Raw genomic sequence first — 26,512 nt, 5'->3', positions numbered from 1 at the left:
GTTACAAAAATTATAATTTCTCAAAAAGTGTAGGGATGTTGTGCATAAACCATATATCACTGGATTCATTATGAAACGGCTAAAATCATTCCATAGCAAAAAAATACATTCCATTTATGTGAAATTTGCTAGACTCGATCAAATATCAGGTGGCTACGTTTTCCACTTCCATGTATTAAAGTAACTTTATTTAGGAAAACAAACAGTAAATTGTATAAAAAAGTAATTCAGGGACTTAAATATACATTTATTTACACTTATATCCCTTTTTTTAACATATTACAGTACAATTTTTGCAAAAAAGACGGTTTTTAAACACGTGTCTCAAATATGGCAGGCGGTTGGTCCAATCAAATTGGGTCATATTTCAAGCTGTTTTGAAGTTGAGGGTGTTGGACCTTTACTGAATGCCGTCCTTGTTTAGTGACGAATGGTTCGTGCAAGTGTGAGGAAGCTAGATACAGTTTTAGACGGTTTTATTTATATATTTAGGTATATCGTCGCACGGGGTCCGGGAGCCGGTCCCTGCCACTTATCGGCTTGTTTTTCCCAGAGTCCGGCTCCCGGCGCCTGCCACTTAACGGAATGTTTTATAAAACGACCGTGCCACTTATCCCCTATGCAACTTGTAGCTCCGCCACCTGAAGGGTTAATTCACTTGCCAATAGAGTCCAATCAATTGAGCGGCCAATATACCTATTGTAACTGTTCTGTTGAGAAAAACAGTCAGTAGATGTTTAATTTTAATCTATGTTTTGATAAAATGTTTAAATTTTATTTCAGTGTAACACTAACCAATGAGTAAGTAAACTTAGATCCACAATAGGTTGACAACAACAACCATTTAAATAAACAACGCCATTACAAACTATCTACATCATTTCAGAAAGAAAACAAGTGGTTAGAGCCTTTTCTCTTTTTCAGTGCTCCTGATCTAATCAACAAATAACTTACTAATTGAGAAAATACTATTTTTATGTTTAGGTATTTGAGCCATAAACATTGTAATACATATATACTTGACGCCACAAATTTTACAAAATAATATATGTAACTAGCAAAGCTACCCGCCCCGTCTTCGCACGGGAAGTAAAGCATAAAAATGAATATATGTAGTATGTTTTTACAAAATTTTCGATATATTATTAATGGAAAGTAGCGCCATAATGTACTGTATTTTTTAATGAAGGTGACACACTAGAAATGTTGCTTAATTGGTTTATCTGTGGTTATATTAGATAAAATGTTTGAGTCCCTCTTTTACATCATGTTCAAAGTTTTTATCAGTAATAAACATGACTTAAACGAATGAAACCATCGTGTTTTGGCAAAAAGCATGTATTTGAAATTGTCGGCCATCTTGAAAAAAATATTAAATCTCATTGACTTTGACGTATTGCAAACCATTTTCATTCCTTGCTCATTTATTACGTAAATCAGCGAGCATAAGAACTTTATCGTAAGAGGCAAGGATTCACATAATAATGCTTAAAGTAGCGACTACGTTGCGACTGCTGTCCTCCCAGGGCGTGCAGGTCAGGTCCTTAGCTACTGCCGTCGGTTACAAGCAGGCACTAGTCAACGTTCCACCGACCAAGCTTACAGTGCTCGACAATGGTCTGCGAGTTGCCTCCGAGGACTCCGGTGCCGCCACAGCGACTGTTGGCCTTTGGATCGATGCCGGTTCCAGGTACGAGAACTCTAAAAACAACGGAGTCGCACATTTCCTAGAACACATGGCTTTCAAAGGCACCAGCAAAAGATCGCAGACCGACCTCGAGTTGCTCGTGGAGAACATGGGAGCGCATTTAAATGCGTACACGTCTCGGGAACAGACCGTGTTTTACGCTAAATGCCTCGCCAATGACGTGCCCGCGGCCGTCGAGATCCTTGCCGACATTATTCAGAATTCGTCGCTCGCTGAACCCGAAATCGAACGCGAACGAGGCGTGATCCTCCGAGAGATGCAGGACGTCGAAAGCAACCTGCAAGAGGTCGTATTCGACCACTTACACGCCACTGCCTTCCAAGGCACACCCCTAGGACAGACTATCTTGGGACCCACCAAGAACATCAAGAAGATATCCAAGGCTGACTTGCAGCAGTACATTAAGACTCACTACCAGCCAGCGCGTATCGTTCTGTCTGGCGCCGGTGGCGTCCAACATGAGAAGCTTGTGGACCTCGCCAACAAACACTTGGGTAAGCTGAAGAACACAGCCATTGATGTACCCGAAATTGCCCCCTGCCGCTACACTGGCTCTGAGATCAGAGTACGTGATGACTCCATGCCCCTGGCTCACATTGCTCTCGCTGTTGAGGGTGCGGGTTGGACCGATGCTGACAACATTCCTCTCATGGTTGCCAATACTCTTATTGGAGCTTGGGACCGCTCCCAGGGCGGCGGCGCCAACAACGCCTCAGTGCTCGCCCGCGCCGCATCCTCAGAAGGCCTGTGCCACAGCTTCCAGTCCTTCAACACCTGCTACAAGGACACCGGTCTGTGGGGCATCTACTTTGTTGCTGAGCCCCTACAGATCGAAGACATGGTCTACAACATCCAGTCTGAGTGGATGAAGCTTTGCATTTCTGTTACCGAAGGAGAAGTTGAGCGCGCAAAGAACTTGTTGAAGACCAACATGCTCCTACAGCTCGATGGCACCACCCCAGTCTGTGAAGACATTGGTCGCCAGATGCTCTGCTACAACCGCAGAATCCCTATCCACGAGTTGGATGCTCGTATTGATGCTGTCACTGCTGCTAACATCCGTGACGTCTGCTACAAGTACATCTATGACAAGTGCCCCGCCGTCGCCGCCGTCGGTCCCACTGAAGGCCTACCCGACTACACCAGGCTGCGCGCCGGCATGTACTGGCTTAGGGCGTAAATTAATATAATTATTGTCATAGATAATCTTTTAGAAACTTTATTTAAATCAGTCAAAACAACACATTAAATCTACTGATCCCAAATGTCTGTTGTTTTATTATATTAAAACGCAATGTCTTTGGTGGAATGTGTATTTATTATAAGAGAGTAAGCAAATGATATGTAAATAAACAATTCTGTTTTCCAATACACATGTTTTCATTTATAAAATTATAAATACAATTTGAAACAAATACTTAAAAATACATATTGCAATAAATAGGAATTTAACCAAATACAAATCTTCCTAAAATTACACATTCATAGTACCAGTGGCTTCACCAAGCTTCTTCTCCGGGACGCTGGTAACACTAGGCTTGCGGACCGTGCTGGTCTTCCTCTTGGTCCCGTACGGCAGCACCGGCTCGTTGTGGCTGATTAGGCTAGCCGAGGATATGAAGACTGAGATCTGCTCGTGCGTGGGACACGCCACTAGCAGCGTGTCTTCGTATGTGTAGCCGCCGTTGGTTAGGAGCTGCTCGATTTGGACGAAGTAGCCGACAACGTTGTTCTGCAAAAAAAAAGCAAATCGAAGTTTTATTACGTAAGTATTTTGTTGATTTTATACGAGATTACTGCATTTTAATAATTATAATTAAATAAATAGGATAGGTACTGTGATTTTTGACTTATTTTTTATAATGAGTTTGTATATTTATTGTTAATAATATGAAGTGGCCTAACGGAGCCGGCATAGTCCTATGGATCAAGGCTCCAAAATAAATTAAAAAACAGATTTAAAAAAAAAAATTCAGTCGAATTGAGAACCTCCTTCTTTTTTTGAAGTCGGTTAAAAAAGGTACAAGATACTCCTACAGCTTGGCAAAAAAATAAACAGTAGAAATCGAACAAACTTTTTATATCATAGCAACACACTGTTCCATACAGAGGTGTCACAATAGTTGCCACATGCATTACGGTTTACGAGACGGTTTGGTTGTAACCGCTAGCTTCAGTGACGTCTTTGGTTTGACGATCAAATGGTTATTGTAGGACCAAACCAAACACTACGAAAAGAAGAACCTTCACGGTATAAAAAAATTATAAAAATGAGTGAAGAAAACTTTAAGTTTTTGCTTGAAGCTTTTAAACCAAGTATTTAAAAACAAAATACCAATATACAAAAAATAACAGTTTTATTAAACTATTTATGGGTAACAACAAACGTGTTAACATACTCAATAAATTTAATTAAATAAGTACCCATATGAAGTGAATTACGTAGTTTTTTATTTAAAGTAGCTTCAAAACTTGACAATCCAATTAAAATGCATATGAACCCTCATTCTAAGTTACCATGGAGTTTTCAGTCGCAGCATATGTGTATGTTTTTTTTTTATACCACGTCGGTGGCAAACAAGTATACGGTCTGCCTGATGTAAAGCGGTCACCGTAACCTATGGACGCCTTCAACTCAAACAGTGTCACATGCGCGTTGCCACCCCATTAGAAACTTGTACACTCCCTTTTGCTGTGTTAAGTACACAGCATGTTGCCCAGTAGTATTTTTTTATTCCCATTTGCTTGTGTACACTTCATTTGACCCTTGACCGCTTTTACGTTGTTCCTCTTTTTTTTAATTCTTGACCAAATTGGGTTTTCAAATTTGAAAAACTTTTTGATAATTTCAATATCCGTAGTATTGAATTCTACGGCTAGATTAGCCAAAGCTGTTTTTTTCCTAATTTTGTTTCGATAATCTTTACACTTTGTGTCCCATAATTCTCCATGTTGCTCATAGTGCGATATCAATTGGATGACTTTGTCACGAGTCTAAACTTTTCTATCCGACATGCCAGCAAGAAAACTTTATTCCGTCGACAAAATAAACACAGAAGTTATTGCAGGGATATCTAAAATGTGTTTACACGTTGTACTTGCGGCAAGTGTTGCAAGTTGTAAAACTTGCAAGAAGTCAACTTGCGGCGACTGTTTACATATGGACATTACATTGCAGAAGTATTGTTCTGCAAGTTTTATAGCTCGTCTAAACGTGCAAGTCGATCAAACTACGATAATTGCAGAAGTTACTTGCCGAGTCTATTTTTTGATGTTTACACGCAGAGCTTGCAAGCAAGCTAGCGGAAGTTGAAAAAATACAGAAGTTAGCTGTTTACACGACGCAAGTCACTCGTGGAAGTCAACTTCTGCAAATTTAATTGCTCGTCTAAACCTGGCACTAAGCTGACTGGTAACCACAATACAGCTTGAAAAAAAAAATGAAATGGAACTTTTTTTTATCATAGCAACACTTACTTTTTAACCCCCAACGCAAAAACGACGGGGTGTTATAAGTTTGACGTGTCTGTCTGTCTGTCTGTGTGTGTGTGTGTGTCTGTCTGCGGCATCGTAGCTCCCGAACGGATGAACCGATTTCGATTTAGTTTTTTGTTTGAAAGCCGAGTTAGTCGGGAGCAAAGAGGATCGAGTATTATAGAGAGTTACTGTCAAAGTAAAATGTGTAATCACAGTGCATAGACTGCCATCTCTCGACAAGAGGCTTAAAACTTTTGAACCTCAGTTTTGACAATTCGGGCCATATTCTTAGCTTGATATGTTTTAAAATGTCAAATATTTATATTAGCACCATCTAGCCGAGCGTACCCCAAAGGTGTATCGCCATCTAGCTCACCGTACCTTTTTCTGTATGGTTTTGGGGTACGTTTTTTTCTTAGACTTTATCGGTCTATACGAAGTTATATAGGTCTTTGGTCGGGAGCGTTCTTAGCCATGTTGGATGAAAATCGGTCCACCATGTCGGGGTTTTTTCAAAATTTTAATTTTGTGGGTATTGCCAGGATGTAGTTACCACAAAAACTATTTCTTACCCTAATAGGCCTGAACAATATAAACTCCGTCTCCTTATTAGCTAGGTATAGTTGCATGGAGCGCTGCAGTGACGCGAGGTGCGCTTTGATCAGCCGCTGTGCTTCCTTCACCACCACCGCCATCTCTTCAGGCGAGGCCCACGGCTGTGTCCTGATCTGGTCCGCTGGAGTGAAGGCTTGCACCTGGAATTTATATAATACGATACCTTTCATGTTCAGGTGAAAAATCGTCGGTTTAAACTGCAGGGTACCCACGTAGCCAAATGCTCAAACGCTGTCTATCGCTCATCCGTATTGGCGTTTCGATCGGCGTCTAGCAATCAATACGATTGTCATTTCGTCTAGGCCAGCAGTTGTGCTATGGGTATGTATGTACTATAGGTATATAAAGTAGCGAAATATTTCGGAAAAAAAAACAGTAACTACTAAAGTTAGTAGCGGAGTCTTCTGTCACAAGTATTTATCATACTTATTAGGAGATTCTTAGCAAAACTTATTGTAAATTGTATAAAATGTTGTAACTAAAATAAACAATTTTCATTTTCAATAAAACTTCGGTCATAAATGTCAGAATCTTTGACAAACACCGATGAGGGGACAAACTGCATTTTTTTTATTCTACGTCAGTGACAAACACGACCCGCCTGATTTTAAGCAATCTCAGTACTATCGGTAGCCCATGGACGCTTGCCAACTCCAGAGGTTTAACGTGCGCGGAGTCGACACTAAATGCGATGATTTTAAGTCAATTACATAAAATTAAAGTAAAAATCACAACAAACCTTTTCAACAAACGTAAGCAGCGGTCCCGCCAGAATCTCCGTCGCATGCCTTATAAACATCTCACAGCAGCTCTTCAACTGTCTATCCACCTCTTTTCTCGAATCCAGTAAATGTTCCTTCACCATCGGCGTTCCTTCCAACAAGAATTCTAACAACGTATTATTACTGTTAAGTGAAAATATTTGTTTGGGTCGTTGTAGTAAGCCGTAAGCTGCATTTTTCATATTACTGAAGTCCAAAGTAGTTTCTTTGATTACGAAATCGACTTGGAAAGGAGCTATTTGTTCGCGCAAGATGAGCAGATGTTTGATTTGGAAGAGTTCGCCGTCGATGTTGGTTTGTGTGGCGCAGATCTGCTTGCAGGCGCTGTCGAGGCTTTGGACGCAGAGGGATATCGCTTCTTGTGCTAGGCCTTGGAAGACTTTCTTTTCGAGACACCTAAAACGAAATAAGTTGATTTAGAAACCACTCAATTCATTAAACTGAATGTATAAAGTTCATAATATAAATTCAGCAAGTATGAAACTCGAGATACCGACGGAAAAAAGTGGTCCATATGAAAAAAAAAACATGGAAATCTTTTTATATAGTAGAAGAACGAAATCATTCATTAAAAACCGATATCACCAACAAACACGTATTTTCTTCGAAAGTTTCGAAAACGTTACTGCTTAAGCCTGTTCTAACTTTTATCTGGAAAGATATATCTAGTTTGGCTTCTGCCAAATGCATTCCTATTCAGGGTAATATTTTAGCTTTGAGCGCTAGATTTAATCATAGGCTTTTGTCTGCCTCTACATTATAAACTGTCAATACACCAGGGAGGCCACAGGCCTCCGTTGGGCCTCCACATTGATGTTGGCGACCTCCTGTGAGGTAGCCGCGATGTCTGAGGAACTGCTCTTGTTACTTAAACTAAATAGTCACCTATATAGTCTAGACAGTGCTGCCAAAGTCCTCCTAATCCCCGGGTACCACGTGCCGTGTAGATTAGCCGGGGAGTACACAGGCCTCTGTTGGGCCTCAATGTTGATGTTGGCAACATCTTGTAAGTTAGCAGTAATATCTGAGGAACTGTTCTTTTTGGATGGAGACAGCGATTGTACTATGTAGATTAGGCAGGAGGCCATAGGCCTCCATCGGCCTCCTTATTATAAACAATCAATATTCACCTGTAAAGCCTAGACAGTGCTGCTAAAGTCCTCCTGACCCCCGGGTACCACATGCCGTGTAGATCAGCCGGGGAGGCCACCGGCCTCCGTTGGGCCTCCACATTGATGTTGGCGACCTCTTGCGAGGTAGCGGAGATGTCCGACACCATAGAGTTGCGGGAGTCTGAACGTTTGAGGGATTGCTCTTGTTGGATAGATAGGGCGATTTGCTGGAATAACAAAAATATTATTTTATATATATATTTATTTCTGATGTCATGAGGGTCATTGCTGTCCTAAAATATTTACTGGGCGGTAATAAAAAAATAACAAAAAAATATTTAGTCTATATATTCGTACGTCCCACTGCTGCTGGCCTAATAATGCTTGCAATTTTATCACTTATCTAAGTGGTTAAAGCATCCGTCACGTTCTGGCAAGTATGTAAGTGTGAGAGTGACAGGTGTCTTATCCACGTTGATAAATGATAAAATGGAAGCCTAATCGTCCGGCAAGGCATAGGCCTGCTTTCATGCATGGGCTCGGGCTATAATAGTCCCCAAGCTAGCCCGATGCGGATTGGGGACTTCGCAATTCGCATACACCTTTGAATAGGGATGACGACTACATAAAAAAATTGGCATTCTGTTTAGTCCGTCAGATCGTCCAGAAATACTGAACACATATTTTTTGCTTTTTCTAATTAATGAAAAAATACAAAGATATAGAGCATCAAAGTTCCGTAGTGCGGCTTGTGACGTCACGTCTAAGTAAAAATTGTACCTAGGCGTGACGTCACGCGAAACTTCAACGCACTGTACCCTATTATACCGTCGTAATTTTTTGTTTACGAGAAAAAAGAAAAAAAACGTGTCTAAAATTCTTTAAAAATCTAACTGACGGACTAATTCGTTTTTTAGTCGTCTCGCCTATTCCGTCGCAGATGTATGAAGGTTTCCTCACAAAAAGAAGAGCCTCACCTCATAATTTTCAACGGATTTCCTAGTTTTCTTTGCCACACTTTCGAAATATTTCTTCATTTTAAATTGCCAGTCGCTCGCCATCGTCAATAATTATGTCTTCCATGTACTTTAAATTTTCGATGAATGTTAGTTAGATTTTAGTTACGTATTTCTAATATTCCGTATGAAAATTATTCGCTCTCATTTCGATCTCCACTTTTGACAATTTATTTCGAGCAGAAATGACGTTGACATGATAGATTAACAATAGATAAACATAGAACTCATAGAAGATAGAAAAACATAGCTGACTTTATTTTGAAAGACTAAGTATAAGGTAAAATAGCATAATTAAAAGAGGATGGATGAGAGGAGATTAACGAAGAAAGTGTATGAAAAAATAAGCGCGTTACAAAACACGGAGAAACTAAAAAGCCAAAAATAATAAACCTTTCAATTCAGATTTCTTATCGTATTGCAATAATCTAAACATCCAAATTATAAACAAATCAATTATTTTTGTAGTCGCTACCAGACCTATTCGTCGCCTTGCTATTTTCTGTTTGCCCCACCCAACCATACACAGGCTGGTACCGACTCCAAAAATAATTGATTTGTTTATAATTTGGATGTTTAGATTATTGCAATACGATAAGAAATCTGAATTGAAAGGTTTATTATTTTTGGCTTTTTAGTTTCTCCGTGTTTTGTAACGCGCTTATTTTTGAAGGCGGTTTTATTTTTTGTTAAAAAGTTTATTTATTTGTTGATTTTTAGTGGTTCCTAGTGATATTATATGTATCAGTCCGAATACATGTACAGTAGTGAAAGAATTATCCTTTAACTCCTAACCATTGAGGAGTTGACCTTCCATCATCAGCTCAGCCACATAAAATTATTACCATCAGACGTAAATACTGTTGTACCTTTGAAAAATAGACTAAAAACATTACATGTGCCTATAACATTTGAAGAGTTCCCTCGATTTCTCCAGGATCCCAACATCAGACCCTGACTTGGTGCCAATGGGACCATCTCGGGGTTATACCGGTTCGATCAAAAAAAAAATTTTGAAAATCGGTCCACGATTCTCGGAGATATCGAGTAACATACATACAAAAAAAAAAAAAAAAAAAAAAAAAAAAAAAAAAAAAAAAAAAAACATTCAGTCGAATTGAGAACCTCCTCCTTTTTTTGAAGTCGGTTAAAAAGAATGGAAGGGTTAGTTGGGATTGGAAGACCTAGGCGAACTTTTCTCGACCGGATCGGGGAAATATTACAAAAAGGTCAGGTCAGAAGTACTCGAAACCGACGAGCAGTGGCCCATTTCTCGAAGCTACAAGTTACAATTAACCTCTTTTTCCTGTGTGTTGTATTATTTTCTGGTACAATAATAGTTATTTGTTATACAAGGGGGCAAAGTTGTATTTTAACGCCGAGTGTGGAATTGAAAAACGAGCAAGTGAAAGGATTCTATAGTTGAACCACGAGGGAAGCGAGTGGTTCGAGAATAGAATCCTGAACTTGCGAGTTTTTTAACACACGAGAAGTAAAATACATTTGCACCCGAGTGTAACACAAAACTTTTCCCCTCACTATAGCGAGGAAACTACAACGCAAAAAATGCGGTTATCACTGCTTTCCGTAGTTCCACAGGTGGTAAACCATCTTTATTACTAGATTCGCCTACTTTTATCAATTCTAAAGCAGTTAATTTGACTTTATTCAAGGTCAAATTACTTTACCCACTAGTGGATAAAATGCGTTTTTACCCGCTGGTATTAAAGGACAAAACACGTGTTTCCGAGCTAGTGAGGGGAAAAGTGTTTTACTTACTTACTTACAATTTCCAAGTGGTAGTCACTGTCTAACATGACAGGTTGAAAAGAGACTTCCGCTTGTAACTTGTATCTTTGAGCTTTGAGAAATGGGCCACGGGTATGAGGAACGTTATGAAAGTGCGTGAAAGGAAAGTGGTTTGTCAGGATCGTAGCAAATGGAAATCCATGATCTCTCTCTACCCCACTGGGAAACAGGTGTGAGTGTATTGTATGTATGTACAAAAAATATGTCATTTATTACCCAGGTACCAGATTACCTATCGAGTACAGACCAGGATTCACCGAATATTCATGACTACTATGACGATGGTGATAACGATGATGGAGTCTCTCTTTATCAAATAGTTTTTTTTTTTTTAATACTACGTCGGTGGCAAACAAGTATACGGCCCGCCTGATGTAAAGCGGTCACCGTAACCTATGGACGCCTGCAACTCAAACAGTGTCACATGCGCGTTGCCACCCCATTAGAAACTTGTACATTCCCTTTTGCTGTGTTAAGTACACAGCAAAAAGGAGTGTACAAGTTCCAAGGAGGGTTCGGGTTGCCGACGACTCAAAGATATGATAAAACTACTCAAAGATACTCAAAGGTATATGATATAATGGTAACTTTATGAAGGCTATAAAAGTGCCGAGTGGCCAATTAAGGTACGAGACTTTTAAGCCTTCATAATGTTACAATTGTATACTATACTTTTTCTACGACAGCCAAATACATACCTATCCGAGAACAATAAAATAGGTTAATTTCCATGTACGCTTTCTTCGACTTTTCAGGTAACAAATTGTCAGTCACTTTGAGCGCAATATAGCTTTGATTTCTTCGGGAGTACATTGTTCATCAGAATAATTTAAGATTTTGCACAATAACGTCGACCGATAATAAACTACAAAACACTGAAATAATTTCGACAAAGGGAGTCTGGCTGCCGAGTGCCCAATCTACGATCAGTCACGGTGAGCGGGAGAATCAGCACAAGTATAAGTAACTAAAGTCACTCTCCTACGAAGAAAGATTAGTGAAGCTGGGCCTGACGTCACTGCAAAAGAGGCGTGAACGTGGAGATTTGATCGAGACCTTTAAAATCATTCAAGGGTACTATGACTGTCCAGAACTAGTCGACCTGTTCACTCGAAATTCAAACACGCGCACAAGAGGACACAACATAAAACTTGTAACAACAAAGCACAAAACAAATATCGGTAAAAACTTCATTACAAACAGAATAGTGCAAGCTTGGAACAAATTACCCTCTGAAGTTGTGAACTCTACCAGTGTTAATCAATTTAAAAATAGACTAGACAAACTATCTAAGTAGTGAAATCGTGCAAAGTGAACTATGATTTAGACGTACCAGCATCAGCTGCCTGTCTAAAACGAAATAATAATAATAATAAATTCAGAAAATCTATCAGAAGATCTATCTCTGAATCAGAAACCTATAAGTACCTTGGTATGTCACAGTCGTTGGGTATTGAGGATGTTGGCATTAGACGGTCGGTGAAGGAGCGCTTTTTCAGTCGGCTGACAAAAGTCCTTAACAGTCTTTTGTCAGGAGGCAACAAAGTGCGCGCCTTTAACGCCTGGGTAATGCCTCTACTCACATACTCCTTTGGCATACTAAGGTGGACACAGACCGAGCTGGACGCCCTGGATCGGAGGGTCCGGTCACTGCTTACCACACACCGTATGTTACACCCGCGCTCGTCTGTTATGAGATTGTACATCCCACGGAAGTGCGGAGGTCGAGGCTTCCTAAACGCCAAAAATCTCCACAACCGTGAGGTGTACAATCTCAGGAATTACTTCCTTAACAACGAGTGTGGGATGCATCGTGATGTGGTGGCAGTGGACGGAAACCTCACGCCGCTCTCCTTGGCGAAAGAGAACTGGCGCAAACCTGTGGTACTAAGTGCTGCGGACCGCAAGGCGGTATGGGAGAGCAAGCAGCTACACGGGCGGTTCAACAAGGCCCTCACGGGACCCGATGTAGACCTGCTCGCATCGGTGAACTGGTTACGATTCGGGGACCTCTTCGGAGAAACTGAGGGTTTTGCCTGTGCAATTGCGGACGAAGTTATGATGACGAACAACTACCGGAAATATATCCTGAAGGACGGCACGGTCGACATTTGTCGGGCATGCCGCCGTCCCGGAGAATCACTCAGGCATATCATTTCCGGTTGTTCTCATCTTGCTAACGGTGAGTACTTGCACAGGCATAATCTCGTAGCCCGGATCATTCACCAGCAGCTTGCTCTTCAATACGGCCTTGTGGACCGCGAAGTACCGTACTACAAGTACTTACCTGCGCCAGTTCTTGAAAATGGCCGTGCCACGCTCTATTGGGATCGATCTATTATCACTGACAGGACTATTGTAGCCAATAAGCCTGACATTGTGATAATAGATCGACCGCAACGCCGGGCCGTGCTCGTTGACATCACCATCCCCCATGATGAGAATCTCGTGAAAGCCGAGAAGGACAAGTCCAGTAAGTACCTAGACTTGGCTCACGAGATAACCGCCATGTGGGATGTTGATTCAACGATCATTGTTCCGATAGTCGTTTCAGCGAACGGTCTCATAGCGAAGAGTCTCGACCACCATCTTAAGAGACTCTCGCTAGGTGGATGGATCAAGGGCCAGATGCGTGCGGCGGTGATCTTGGACACGGCGCGGATAGTCCGACGGTTCCTCTCTCTGCAGCCCTAACCACCGGCAGCTTGGGCCCTGCCCCGCTGCTGGCGGCACCCTAGGTTAGGTTTTTTATAATGTGTTTATATGTTTTATATTGTTTTGTAAGTGTTATTTTTATTTTACTTTTATACTCATATTGTACAAAACCTAACTTAAGAAGGAAGATAAATAAAAGTCATAATAATAACTTGCCTCCATCATAAGCAGTTTCCCCGGGTACTGCAGGTCAGGCGGAGCCGGGCGGTACAGTAGTACGTCGGAGCGGAGATGCACGTGTGCTCTGAATACTAGACGTTCTTGTGCGTCTTGTAGGAGGGCACGGGCGCAAGCTCCTAGAGCTGCCAAGGTCTCCGCTAAAAAAAAACATTCATTTCAATAAAATGCTAGACTGAGCGATACATACAGGGGGGCCCAAAAATAACGTTTGTATAATTATTTTTCTGTCCTTAGACGAATGATTGTCCTACAAATTAAAATGTGAAACCTTAATAATTTTTGACCAAATTAATCGAATCGTCTTCAAAATATCCTCCTTTGGCTTTGAAGTACAAACGTAAATATTAGAACAAAAAATTAACGATATGCCGCTGCAGTCTCTAGTATGACTTTGGTCTAACTTATTGCACGTATAGCTTGTAAAAAATCCTAATTTTTGTAATCAATAAACGGGCTAGGGTTTTAAGATTAATTACAAATTATAATTTATAGTTTTAAGTTAGTTGAATTTACGTAATAAGTAGGAATGCTGCTGAAATATCCATGGTGAATGTAGAAATATACAATATGTATATATAGGCCCAAAAATATTTTCGGTAACTTCGATATTTTGGTTTATTTCAACATTTTCCTATTCTTTGTCAACGTCATTTAGGGGCACCCTGTATAATTGGAAGTATAAAATATTTTTTTAATACCACGTCGGTGGCAAACAAGCATACGGTCCGCCTGATGGAAAGCGGTCACCGTAACCTATGAACACCTGCAACTCAAGGGGTGTCACATGCGCGTTGCCCACCCATTAGAAACCTATAAGCGTTCTCAAAAGAAGTGAGCCACTTCCGAAGAATTGCTGCAAAATATTGGCTGGGCGAAGCACGTGAGAATCTTTCTGTGGTTAGGACGACCGGCCTGGCGTACTTGGTAATGATCCTGCCTGCTAGTACTAAGACGATGGTCCAGGGTTTAAGTCCCAGTAAGGGCATTTATTTGTGTAATGAACACAGATATGTTTGTTGCTGAGTCTAGGATGTAAGTATGTATTTATCTATATATGTAAGTATTAGCTTTTGCTCGCGTTAAATTCTAAAATTGCGGTGTGTTTCGTACAAACTTCATCCTTCCATTTTAAGGAAGTGGGGGGGGGGGTAAGAAAGAGACAAAAAGTAGCCTTTGTCACTCTCCATCCCTTCAACTATCTCCAGTTAAAAAATCACGCCAATTCGTCGTTCCGTTTTGCCGTGAAAGACGGACAAACAAACAGACACACACACTTTCCCATTTATAATATTAGTATGGATATCGTCATAAGCACCCATAGTAGCTTTGCTTACTCGTAGTTTGGGGATAGATTGATCTGTGTAAGGTGTTCCCCAATAGTTATTTAGTGTTTTATTCTCTGGAGATGGTTCTTATGGAACAAAAGAATCAGAAAGGACTAAACAGATGTACTGCGATTCACAAGATCGTAGCAAACTGCATAATACTTACGATCGTTAGCTACTTGCTCTTCTAAAACCTCCACTCGAAGTATAACGCAGAGCTCTGCGAGGGTTTCCAAGTGATTGATGTGTATGATGTGAGGCCGAAGAGTCTCGTACAGCCCGTTGCAAAGCGACTGTAGATATTCTCTGCAAATTAATAAAAAAAGAATTAAAACTTTTAGGGAGAGCCAGGTTATAGACGCTAAGGCGATTTCCCTTTTGATTGTAAAAAAAAGAGGCGTTTTAGAGGGTACTTAGGCTGGTATTCTGTCTCTAAAAGTTCAATGAGAAGTTTCTTTAATGCTAAAAATTACAGTTTTGGATTAGCTCCTTCGAATTAGAATAGGCACATACCTACTGCATGTATAGCAGGACAAGTTCTACCAAACAGTCTCGAGTGTAACGGACACAAGGTGCAGTGGTCGCGTGGATGTTTGGCGGCTTTGTACTTAGACTAGGACTTACTGTATATCAGGGCAGCTTCTACTAAACAGCCTAGAGTACAGCGCACACTCGTCACTGCTAGCATGGGCGAGCAACGAACACGTCGACCGTAACAGTGTGCAGCGGTCGCACAGATGTTTGGCAGCTCTGTGCTTAGACTGAGGGCCAGTTGCATCAACCACATTTGACAGACACATCATCGTCACGCAGCAGAGATCCATGGAACTTCCCATACAATAAAATTTAATGAATGCTTTAACGGTGACAGACGGTTTGGTGCAACCGGCCCTAAGACTTACCCCCTTATTCATGAACGTACTCTAAAGTTATGAAGCCGATATAGTTCGTTTGTCCTTTTCTATCACACCAAATACGTCGGAAAGGGACAAACGAATTTTATCGGCTTGATAACTTTAGAGTACGTTTATGAATAGGCTACTTACTGTATAGCTGGACAACTTTTGCTGAATAATCTCGAATACAGCGCACACTCGTCGCTACTAGCATGGGCGAGCAACGAGCACGCCGAGCGTAACAGCGTGCAGTGAAAACACACGGAGTTTCTCGAATATTCCCAATTCTTTTACTTACTGTATAGCTGGACAACTCTTGCTGAATAATCTCGAGTAGAGCGCACACTCGTCGCTGCTAGCATGTGCGAGCAGCGAGCACGCCGCGCGCAGCAGCGTGCAGTGGTCGCGCGGGTGGCGCGCGGCGGCGGCCGTGAGCGCGGCGGCGGTGGGCGCGCCGGCCACGCGCGCGCGCCGCGCCGCGTACTCGTGCTGGATGTCCGAGAGAAGGGACGCGTATCTGAAATTTAAATTTCTAATGTACACACGTGCAGTCACCGGCATAAATAAGCAGGGCTCGGATACCGGTTAAATCTTCACCTTTAAATTTCGTTTTCGCTCGAAAAACCGCTATTTTTAAACCGGTTTTTAGGGGAACGCTTTCATAAAGGTTTCGTTCGATTAACCGGTTGAGAACAAAATAAATCGGTTTATTCCGCAGTATGATAGGTAATACTGTTCTAACCGAACAAAAAAAGTCGCTGAGTGAACGTAGGTATTGACGTTGCGCCGGTGCGTCTTGGCGCTCGTCGAATAAACCGGTTTATTTCGGTTAAAATAAAGTTCTCATAACGTTCGCGTTCTTTAGAAAGTTCGGAGTAAAATCGAAATAAACCGGTTTTAACCGGTAAAAAATAAACCGGTTCCGAGCCTTGTAAATAAGTGATGATTTCTGTACCTTGTCGCTTTTAATCATTTGACTATTTCGTATGACATTTCAAACAAGATGTTAATGTGACAACGTACAGAAATCATCACTTATTTATGCCGGTGATTGTGCATAGTTGTTAAGTTGGAAACCAAAGGTGGGCAAGGACCCCAGTAACACGGGACGATTAGAACGAGACTACTGGAGACGGCTTTTTCCCGAATGGGGACAACAGAAAATAATAATTGTTAAAACCTACCGACGGTGGCCTGTATTTTTTTTTTAATACTACGTCGGTGGATAACAAGCATACGGCCCGCCTGATGTAAAGCGGTCACCGTAACCTATGGACGTCTGCAACTCAAACAGTGTCACAAGCGCGTTGCCACCCTTTTTTTTTTTTTTTTGACGGAGTGGGAATGCTGTTACGCACGATGTGTGGGACTCGCCGTTTCTTTCCCCTCCCCTGTCGAGAGGGGGGAAACTTGGCCCTACCCACTAAACCCACTCCGGCGTTCCATCCTCTTTGCCGTTCGTGAGGGCGCGCTGGGATCGATGTTGTCATCATGTCATTCACCACGGCGCCCTCCGGCATTGCCCGGCCAAGGCACCCGCTTAAAGAGGGGGATCAGAGACGCTTGATCCCCCTCGCTGGCATTCAATCAGGGGGGTAAAACCCCTTACGGCTCGAGGCGAGCGTACGCTCTTCGCCTTCGACCCTGCCGCCTGCGTCGTAGCGGAAGAGCGTCTGCGGCTGCTTCTCGCTCCCTCTCTGCTTCTTCCTTCTGCGATATGATCACTTCGCAGAAGGAAACCACCGCATTCCAGTTTTTCTCGCTACCCAGCATAGCTTCTACTACGCTGCGTAGCGAGAGGTCCGCCATCCCCGTCGCCGCCCTGAGCGTGGCTCTTTCAACAGCCCAGCGACCGTACTCTTCCAAAGTGTGCTGGGCCGTGTCGTCCGCTGCGCCGCATTCGTGGCAGTGAGGCCCCGGCTCTCTCCGTATTCTGTGCAGGTAATGTCCGAAACAGCCGTGTCCGGACACCACCTGCGTTATCCTGTATGTTAGGGCCCCCCTCCTGCGGCTGAACCACTCGTCCATCACTGGTAGAATAGCACCCATGGTTCGGGTTCCATAGGCGCTATTCTCCAAGGCATCCCTCCATCTTTCTTTCAGGCGCTCCGCGGCAGCCCGCTCCCTTCTCTCGGCTTCCTCAGCGTCCGGGACCTCTCCTCGCTCTCTGGCTTCCACTTTAAGCCGGTACCTCTCCGCCAGCACCCCCGCATCCAGCTCCCAAGGTGGGGTGCCGGCAAGAAGGCATGCCGCTGCGTGAGAGGTGGTGCGGTAGGCCCTCACCATTCTTTGGGCCACTAACCTCTGTGGCCGACGGAGCAGTGCCTTTGCGCGTGTCGTCAGTCGTTCAGCCCAAATGGGCGCGCCGTAGAGCGCCATGCTCCTGACGACCCCCGCATATAGGCGCCGACATGGGGTATTCGGCCCTCCCAAATTAGGTAATAGGCGGCCCAGAGCCGAGGCCGCCCCCACGAGGCGAGGAGCCAGTTTCGCAAAGTGCTCCTCGAACGTCCACTTTCTGTCCAGGACAAGACCCAAGTACTTGATGTGGGGATTGACCTGGACAGATTCACCCCCCACCCTCACTGCAGCGCCCGAAGGTAACCGGCCCCACCCCTCGTTCGCCCGAGGACCATAGCCTCGGTCTTTGGTAAGGCAACCCGGAGCCCCAGGAGTCCTATGCGCTCCACCGTGAGCTCGGTCGCCACCGCCGCCCTCCTGAGTACCTCATCTAGCTCTCTTCCCCGCACAGCCACTAGTGTGTCGTCTGCGTAACACACGGTGATCATGCGGGGAAGCTGCACCCCCGGATTACCCAGTCATAGCCGAGATTCCACAGGATTGGACCCAAGACAGACCCCTGCGGAACCCCGCACGCCATAGCCCTCGCACTCCTGATACCCCTCTGTTCATACAGCACTACCCGTCCCGTCAGGTAGTGCTCTACTACTCGCCTCAAATAGTGAGGCACCTCGTGATAACGAAGTGCCTCCCCAATGACCGCATAGGGCAGCGAGCCGAAAGCGTTGGCGATATCCAGTGATACCGCCACTACTCCTTCCCCCTGCCCAGCTGCTAGCACCACAAAATCTCTCAGCGCTGCCACCGCGTCTATAGTAGACCTCCCCCTGCGGAATCCGAATTGGCAGTCATGTAGGTAGGTTCGGACCCATTCCCACCAGATGCTGTTGAATTCGGGCGGCCAGAATTCGTTCGAAGAGCTTCCCGACCTCATCCAGGAGCACGATGGGTCGGTAGCCGGCCGGAGAAAGGCATAGTCGACCTTCCTTCCAGCAGCTTGGGAAGCGGCCCTCCTCAAGGCAGTCCTGCAGAAGGGATTTTAGACGATTGCCAAGGTGCTTAAGTGCCAGGAAGAGCACTTTGCCTGGCACTCCGTCCGGTCCCGGTGCTTTGCGCGCAATCCTCAACCGCTCCATGGCCAATTCCATCTCCTCGTCCGTTATAGGGGGAACAAAGGGCGGCTCCACCGGGTCCGCTGCTGGGGGGGCCATCGCTGGTGGTATGAAGTCTGGCGCATCCGGAAACAGGCCCTCAACTACCCTCCGGAGAAGTTGTGGCTCCATATCATCTATGGGCGGGGATCTCTGCAATTTATTGCGCACCATTCTGTATGGGCGTCCCCATGGGTCCCTATTGAGGGTAGCCAGGAATTGCTCCCACCCCTCGCTTTTCGCCTTCTTGATAGCCTGTTGGAGAACTCGCTTCTTCTCCACTAATGCGGTGCGGAGGAGCTCCTCCTCTTCAGCTGTGTGCCTCCTCCTACACCTTGTGTAGGCCCGCCGAGCGTTATTGGACACCGTACGAAGGGCGGCGATCTCAGGAGTCCACCAGTAGACTTGTTTCTTGCCCCGGACAGGCCGGGCCCGAGGCATGGAGGCGTCACAAACTGTCACTAGAGACCTTCTAAGATGGATAGCCCTCTCATCGACCCCTCTTGCAGCCACATGGGGAGCGTTCCACGCTTCGATGATGGCAGCCTCTTCCGCCATTTCCCTGTCCAGGCGGGCTACCGACCACCTCGGGAACCCTTTCCTCCCGGTCCGATGGCCATTAGTAGTAAGTGGAGCAGTCCTATGAAGTGGGGTGACCCTCATACGGATATATAAGTGATCCGAGAGGGTCTCTTCGTCCTCTAACACACGCCATTCGTCAATGCGCGCTGCCAGGTCAGGAGTTGCGAAGGATAGGTCCACTATCGAACCCCCGTTCCAGCGTACACACGTCTGTGCGTTGCCGCGGTTCAGTAGTACCAAGCCCGCTGCTGCCGCCCAGATCTCAACCTCCGCCCCTCTGGGTTCGGTGTTTGGAGAGCCCCATGCTTGGTTCTTAGCGTTGAAGTCCCCCAAAACTAGGATGGGCGCCCGGTCGGCTCTTCTAACCACATCCTCTACTTCCGCGAGAAAGCGCTGGAAGGCATCCAGTGGCTGATTGGGGGAGAAGTAGGTCCCAATTACTATGACATCTCCCCATTTCGCCGCCACGAATCCCTCCCCTCTCTCCATCTCTGTGAGGACCTGTCCCGAAGCCGGAACCACCAACGCCACCCGGCCGTCTCTAGACCCCACCCAATTGGGCCGGGTAGGGACAACGTAGGGTTCCGCCACTGCAGCTATTGCAATACCCCACTCCGCCAGATTCTGCATGAGCAGATCTTGGGCGGGAACGCAGTGGTTGATGTTACACTGCAACACCTCCCATGGGCCGTTTTGCGGGTGTACTGGCATTAGTGGTCCATTTGCTGCCCGTCAATAACCTGTTCCGTCGGGGTGGGGCTTATGTTCACTGTTGGCGTGGCCGTTTCCGGAGCCCCACTGCTTACACTGTGGGCTTCTACCCCCCTCACCTTAGGAGGGTTGCAAAAGAAACCACCCATTCTGTGCCCCGCTGGCAGTTTTGCCTTATGGCAGACAGCGCAGAATGCTTCCGCCTGACAGTCCGCCCCTCGGTGTCCCGGCTTGCTGCAGCGGAAGCATAGGTTTCCTCTATCTATCGGAGAGGGGCATGTAGCCCTAGTGTGGCCGACACCTAGGCATTTGTAACACCTGAGTGCTTCCGGCTCAAGGGCTTCAACTCGAGCCGCCGACCACCCAATTGTCACCCTACTCGCCGACGCAGCAACGTTCGCCGCTTCTATGGGGCACTGTGCAAGGACCGAGCCAGAGCCATTGTAGCCAAAACGGATGACCCCTACCCTAATATCCGCATAAGAGCACCCCCCTTTGACCGCAACCGCCCTTGCCACAGCCTCTGGGGTTGCCGATTCATCAAGACCGGAGATCCGGAGGCGCGCCAATTTTACCGGCCTGTAAACGCGGGCAGCGTCACCTATGGCTGCCTCAAGGCGCTCCTTCAGGGCGTCGGCGGTACGGCCACTATCCGCCCCCGCCACCTCTAGTATACGGGCCCCATCTGCCGTCTTTCGCACATTTACGTGATCGAGACCAACTTCTTCGAGCCGGAAAGCTTGGGTGGCCTTCAGCATTACCGAGGCGTAGGACTCCTTAGCCTCCGGCTTGAGAGCCACCACCACCGCCGCAGTTTTTGGTGGCTTTTTTTAATGGCTTTTACTCCTCGGTCTTTTTTCCGAGGTGGATTTTGCCAATACGACGTTTGGTAAGTACGACAGTGTACGGTGAGTTGGCACTTGTAAATTGATAGCTAGATTTTACAAGAGCACGTGGACTACCGGCCGTTGACGACAAAACGATTTTGTTCAATTTTTTGCTCGTAATACAGGTCACGGGTTACCCTCATCTGGCAGAATAATTTTAGTCCGAAACACACTTCGCATAACATGTTTCGCATAAACACTTTCGGTCGAATGGTAATTTTGCAGAAAACTTAGTTGGCATTATTACTACCACGCATAAGATACATTTAGCAGAATATTGTTTTACAGAACATTACTTTGGTCGACTTTGGTTTAGCATAATTGTATGTACCATAATAATCTCATAGCATAATATTACATTAGCAGAATTATTACTCGCTATCCGAAAAAAAAACTGCCCCAGAGTCTCCGTTAGGTACGACGACGAGCGAAGCGAGGAGGAGTGTTAGGTATCTTGCATCCCCAACACATCCAACTCGCTATCAAATAGCAAATTACAACTTTATGCCGCCTAAATATTATGCACAAATATTATCTGCAAATGTATTGTTCGACTAGAAGATTATTATGCTCATCAACATTATGACAACAGACGATTCGGTATTACAAAAATTTGTGAAATGATTTGTGCCAAAGCATATTCTGCGTTAGGTGTTTCTGCCAAACTTGTCTTCTGCCAAGAACTATTATACGAATCAAATATATGCGTAAAAAGTTTCTGCCAGATAATAGTGAACCACAGGTCACAACCTGTGTAATAATTGTTCACTATTACTCATTATAACTTACTCAGGACAAGAGCGCCGTCAAAAAAGACCGCAGATGCGCTGGGCGGACGATATCAAAAGGACAGCTGGGAAAAAGTGGCTCCAGATCGCACAAAACCGTGACGAGTGGCGCATGTTGAAGGAGGCCTACACTCGAAGGGTAGAATCAGGCAAAGAGAAGAAGAAGAAGAAGAACTTACTCAGGACTCTTCTCAGCTCGAGACTCAATTTCTTCGATAACCATCTTTAGCTTGGGTACGGTGGCCTGGAACTTGCCGAAGTACACGGCATACGCCGTGTCCATGTTCTCCTACAAATAATAGACACAGATATAAATAAACGACAGAAATGTATTTAAATAAGTACTAAGTAAACGCTTATTACAACAGCAAAATTAGAAGTGGTGAAAAATATAGAGTTGTATAAGTAAGGTCTTTTGAAGTTGGTCACATTCATATCATTTATTGCATACACATGTGTTTACAATTGGTGTTTTTATAGATTAGGTCAAAACATGCACCCGTCAGGGTATAGCAACATAGTAACTTACATACTACATTCTTAATCCTATACATTTCAAATGCTAATTAAACATGCTTATTATAATAAGAATTACATTCATTGCTTATTTGAAATTTAGATAGGTACTTAAAAATGACAATTATTCACTACATTATACACAACATTAATTAATCGAAAAGCTCATATAACCCAGCAACCAAGAGTGAACAGGCTTCAAATCAAGAGTGAACAGGCATCTTCTGGGCGAGCTCACTCCATCGTAGGCCACGTCTTTGCCTTCGGCTAGTCTGTGGCCAAGAGTAAGCCCATTTATAAAAAAAACGTCAGTAAAGAATTCGTTCAAAGAATAATAGCATTTGTTAATTATTTTGTTATTTTGGTTTTGTTCCTTCAATTTAACATTTTTTCATATGAAAATGCTTAACGTAAGTTTCCTAATAATACCTGTTCACTGGCATCTTCATCTTTAGGCGACAGCACTTGCTCCGTGGCGTGATCGAGCACGTGTGTGACGTAGGAACGTACCAAGGAGATGGCTCGGCTCTGTAGATGCCGATACTTCACTAGATAGGTGTGGGACTCTTTGAAGGAACTCTGAAATTGACAAATAGGTTATAGCGATATTTAGTCAAGTTAAAAAATAAATTTATGACTCTTCATTGACCTCATTTCATATTTCAGACGATCGGTCTTGCCTAGCGCGTAGTGACCCTGCCTGCTACACCGCGGTCCCGGGTTCGAATTCCGGTAAGGCATTTATTTGTGTGATGAGCACAGATATTTGTTCCTGATTCATGGATGTTTTCTATGTATATAAGAAGAAGTATGTGTATATTATATACATATATCGTTGTCTGAGTACCTGCAACACAAGCCTTCTTGAGCCTACCGTGGGACTCAGCCTATCTGTGTAAGAATGTCCTATATTTATTTATTTACAGTTATAAATGTATTTAATTTATAGTAAAAAATTAAAACCAAATCAGTCCAAGAGCAACCAAGTAAATTGTAACTGAGCTTCCTGTGGTATTCCTAAAAGACAAGCTCTGTATAATGATGTAATAAGTAAAACAACAAAAAAAAATTACATTAGTTCTCATATAGTCCAGACACTCGTCAATCTTAGCCAGCAAGTTGAAGAATGCCTCGCTGTTGACAGACATGGTTGTGCTGCTGAGCCTCTGTGACAGGTGTTCCACTTGTGTGAAGTAATGCAGCCGGTGCCGGATGTCATCACCTAGGAAATAGAAGTTGTATTATCTGTTAGCGGGTTGTTAACATATAATTGTCAATTTTAACATATGCAATCAAAATTCAAAATTTATTTAGCAAACCTCGATTTCTTCGGTTGGAAAGGATTATATTATAAAGGAATATGGGCAACTTTGAATGTAGCCTGGTCCAAAAATCAACAGAGATAAGTATTAGGTTAGTTTATTTCATTCTATAGGTCTAAATACTCTCTAAATGGCTGCAGCACTGAAACCTCAGCAGTTTCATATTGTGTTCTGCACTTTAAGGAATACAATTAAGGGCCGGTTGCATCAAACCCTCTGTCAACGTTAAAGTGTTTGTTCAATTTTATTGTAAGGGAAGCTCCATAGATGCCTGCTGCTTGGCGATGAAGTGTCTGTCAACTGTGGTTGATGCAACTGGCCCTAAGACAGCCTCAGGAGGATAAGGTTGTGAGTTTATTATGTATGACTGGCAAAAAAGAGGAGAAATTTAAAAGTGGCAACTTCATTGTGTCATCCCTTTCAAATCAATTTGTGTGAGAAAACCAGACAGCACTTATGAAGCTACCTTTTTTATTTGTATTCTTATTGGCCAGGCTGTATAAGTGTATGTATGTATGTATAAAAATAGACAGTTACCTATGCTAGACAGTTTATTTTGGTCCGCAAGCAACTGCTCACTCATTGTGTGCAATGCATTTGTCTTGTCTGACACCAAGTTGTACTCCTTTGATAGCTTTTCTAAGTCCGACATTGTTGCACCAATCTATAAAATATAGACAAATCATAGACCAAGTACAAAAAAACAAAATTAAATTTTAATTTTCATACACACTTCTAATGCTGTCAGTACTTTTATTTCAACATACGACACAGTGAGGCTTAAATACGTTGCAAGTTGAATAAAAGCTTGTAATTACAAAGCAAACCACTAATTTACAACTGTTACTTCATAATTATGTTTGTACAAGTAAAATCATCCTGGTATTTACATACCTGATTAGTCAAAGCAACACACTCATTTCGCCTGTCTTCTAACTGCTTGTAATATGCTTTGTATGGTGCGTCTGCTTCCTCTACGTTACTTTCACAAAGCTTCTCATACCACTCCAAGAAATCGTATGTAGTATCCACCGAGGGCACGGTGTTTTTATCAATATCTTCCACTTCACTAGCCTGCGCATTCTTCTAAAATAACAACCGTACGAAATAGAACACGTTAATTTACTTTTACACATTTAATAGACTGTAAACAAGACAAAACATAACAAAATACACACGTCTTCAGCCTCTGTCGGTTCGCCTAACAAAAGAGCTTCTAAATCTAATATTGCTTCTCTTTGGGAAGATGTAAGCGGTGCTAGAGGATTTGAAGGAGATTCCCATAGTAACAATCTACTCTGAATTTCTTTTAAACTCATATTATCCATGATTTCTAGTCAACAAGTACAGCACTTTTACAACATAGGTACCTAAAGATTGTTGACGTTGGAGTAAATTTGACAGTTTTGACATTTAACTTAGGGTGCGTTCAATTAAGAGGTAATGGCATCAAACAATACAATATAATCTTTGAAGAATATATAAGCTCTGAATGCAATACTCACGGGAAAATGATGATGAAATCGACTGCAAAAAATTATAGCACCTGTAGCGTCGGATAGAATAATATTAGGCGTAATAAAATCACAAGGAAAATACCTAGTATTTCGTAAGTTACAGTGCCATCTAGCGGCGAGTAGCAGAAGTACTGGAACTGAACTATGGTATCTAATACCAAATAATAGATGGCGCTTAGATCATAACCGAAATAATCATTTATTTACATGAACAAAGATCGAAAATAAGTACTCTAATATTATTCTTTTTTTCTATATTGTTACAAAATTATTTAATTTTTCAATTGCTGTTTGTTTTTACTTCCAGTGGTATCGTGATCACAAAAATACATTGATTTTACTGCCACCTATTATTTTGGTGATATGACACGACGCATCGCTACGCTGTCACCTTTGTTCAAAAGAAAACGAATTGTATCATCTATCTCACTAGAGGGCGGTGTGCGCACAAAAATATTCAAAGAAATAAAATCGTCGCTCAAGTATTTATTTATTACTTTTATTTTCACTTATTTGACGTTTTAAAAATTGATTACAAAATAGTTATGATGACAATTATTGTTTCGAAATACAGTATTAGTACATTACTACAGAGGCCGGGACAAAGGGGGTTGCCGGCCGAAGACATATAGGATAGGTGAGGCGGGCAACCCCATTTCCCGCCGAGGTATTTGTAGTCTCTTTTCTCTGGTATGTATAGTGCTTTTCCAAACATGGTATGAAATAAATAAAGTCTACTGAAAATAGTAACTTTGGATGGCTGTATCTCCTAAACGGTGCGTCGTAGCGCAAAAATAATCGAATTTTCGTTCCTCTTTGATACCCCGTATACGCTTATAAAAAAACAAAAAGTTAAAAAAAAATTAAAAAAAAAACGAAAAAAATTTTTTTTGTAAGAAAACGCACCCAAAATCAAATATTGTCTAGGGCCCGTACCAGTTGCAGTCGGCACGTCTATAAAGCCCCTTATAGTTTTTTTTTAATTGGCTAAATACCTGGATGTAATGTCACAATTATCTGTGTTTGGAAATTAAAAAAGAGGACTTTGCCGGCCTTGGCCTGCAAGGTTTGTATGAAATTCCATTATCTATCAATCGTCTTA

General features: G+C 43.2%; 2 protein-coding genes across 3 annotated transcripts; one reads left to right on the top strand and one right to left on the bottom strand.

The window, feature by feature from the left end:
• Positions 1-1,389: 1,389 nt before the first annotated feature.
• On the top strand, positions 1,390-3,079 carry LOC125225396 (mitochondrial-processing peptidase subunit beta). The gene has a single exon (XM_048129099.1). It carries the CDS (start codon positions 1,485-1,487, stop codon positions 2,886-2,888), a length of 1,404 nt encoding a protein of 467 aa, XP_047985056.1. The 5' UTR covers positions 1,390-1,484; the 3' UTR covers positions 2,889-3,079.
• LOC125225395 (conserved oligomeric Golgi complex subunit 3) lies at positions 3,008-25,267 on the bottom strand. Of its 2 annotated transcripts, none has more exons than XM_048129097.1 (13): positions 25,072-25,267; positions 24,788-24,979; positions 24,431-24,557; positions 23,645-23,793; positions 23,001-23,150; positions 22,235-22,344; positions 15,934-16,152; positions 14,906-15,045; positions 13,391-13,551; positions 7,713-7,921; positions 6,540-6,978; positions 5,758-5,940; positions 3,008-3,440 (listed from the first exon to the last, which is right to left on the bottom strand). In XM_048129097.1, exons 1-13 carry the CDS (start codon positions 25,219-25,221, stop codon positions 3,183-3,185), a joined length of 2,487 nt encoding a protein of 828 aa, XP_047985054.1. In that variant the 5' UTR covers positions 25,222-25,267; the 3' UTR covers positions 3,008-3,182. The 2 variants fall into 2 exon arrangements, with proteins under 2 accessions (XP_047985054.1, XP_047985055.1); XM_048129098.1 differs by having other exon boundaries at positions 24,788-24,976.
• Positions 25,268-26,512: the final 1,245 nt, after the last annotated feature.

The sequence above is a fragment of the Leguminivora glycinivorella genome, chromosome 4 (genome assembly GCF_023078275.1).
Source record: "Leguminivora glycinivorella isolate SPB_JAAS2020 chromosome 4, LegGlyc_1.1, whole genome shotgun sequence".
Classification (NCBI taxonomy): domain Eukaryota; kingdom Metazoa; phylum Arthropoda; class Insecta; order Lepidoptera; family Tortricidae; genus Leguminivora; species Leguminivora glycinivorella.
The sequence above is the reverse complement of the archived record's forward strand: the minus strand, read 5'-3'. Positions and strand labels throughout refer to the sequence as shown.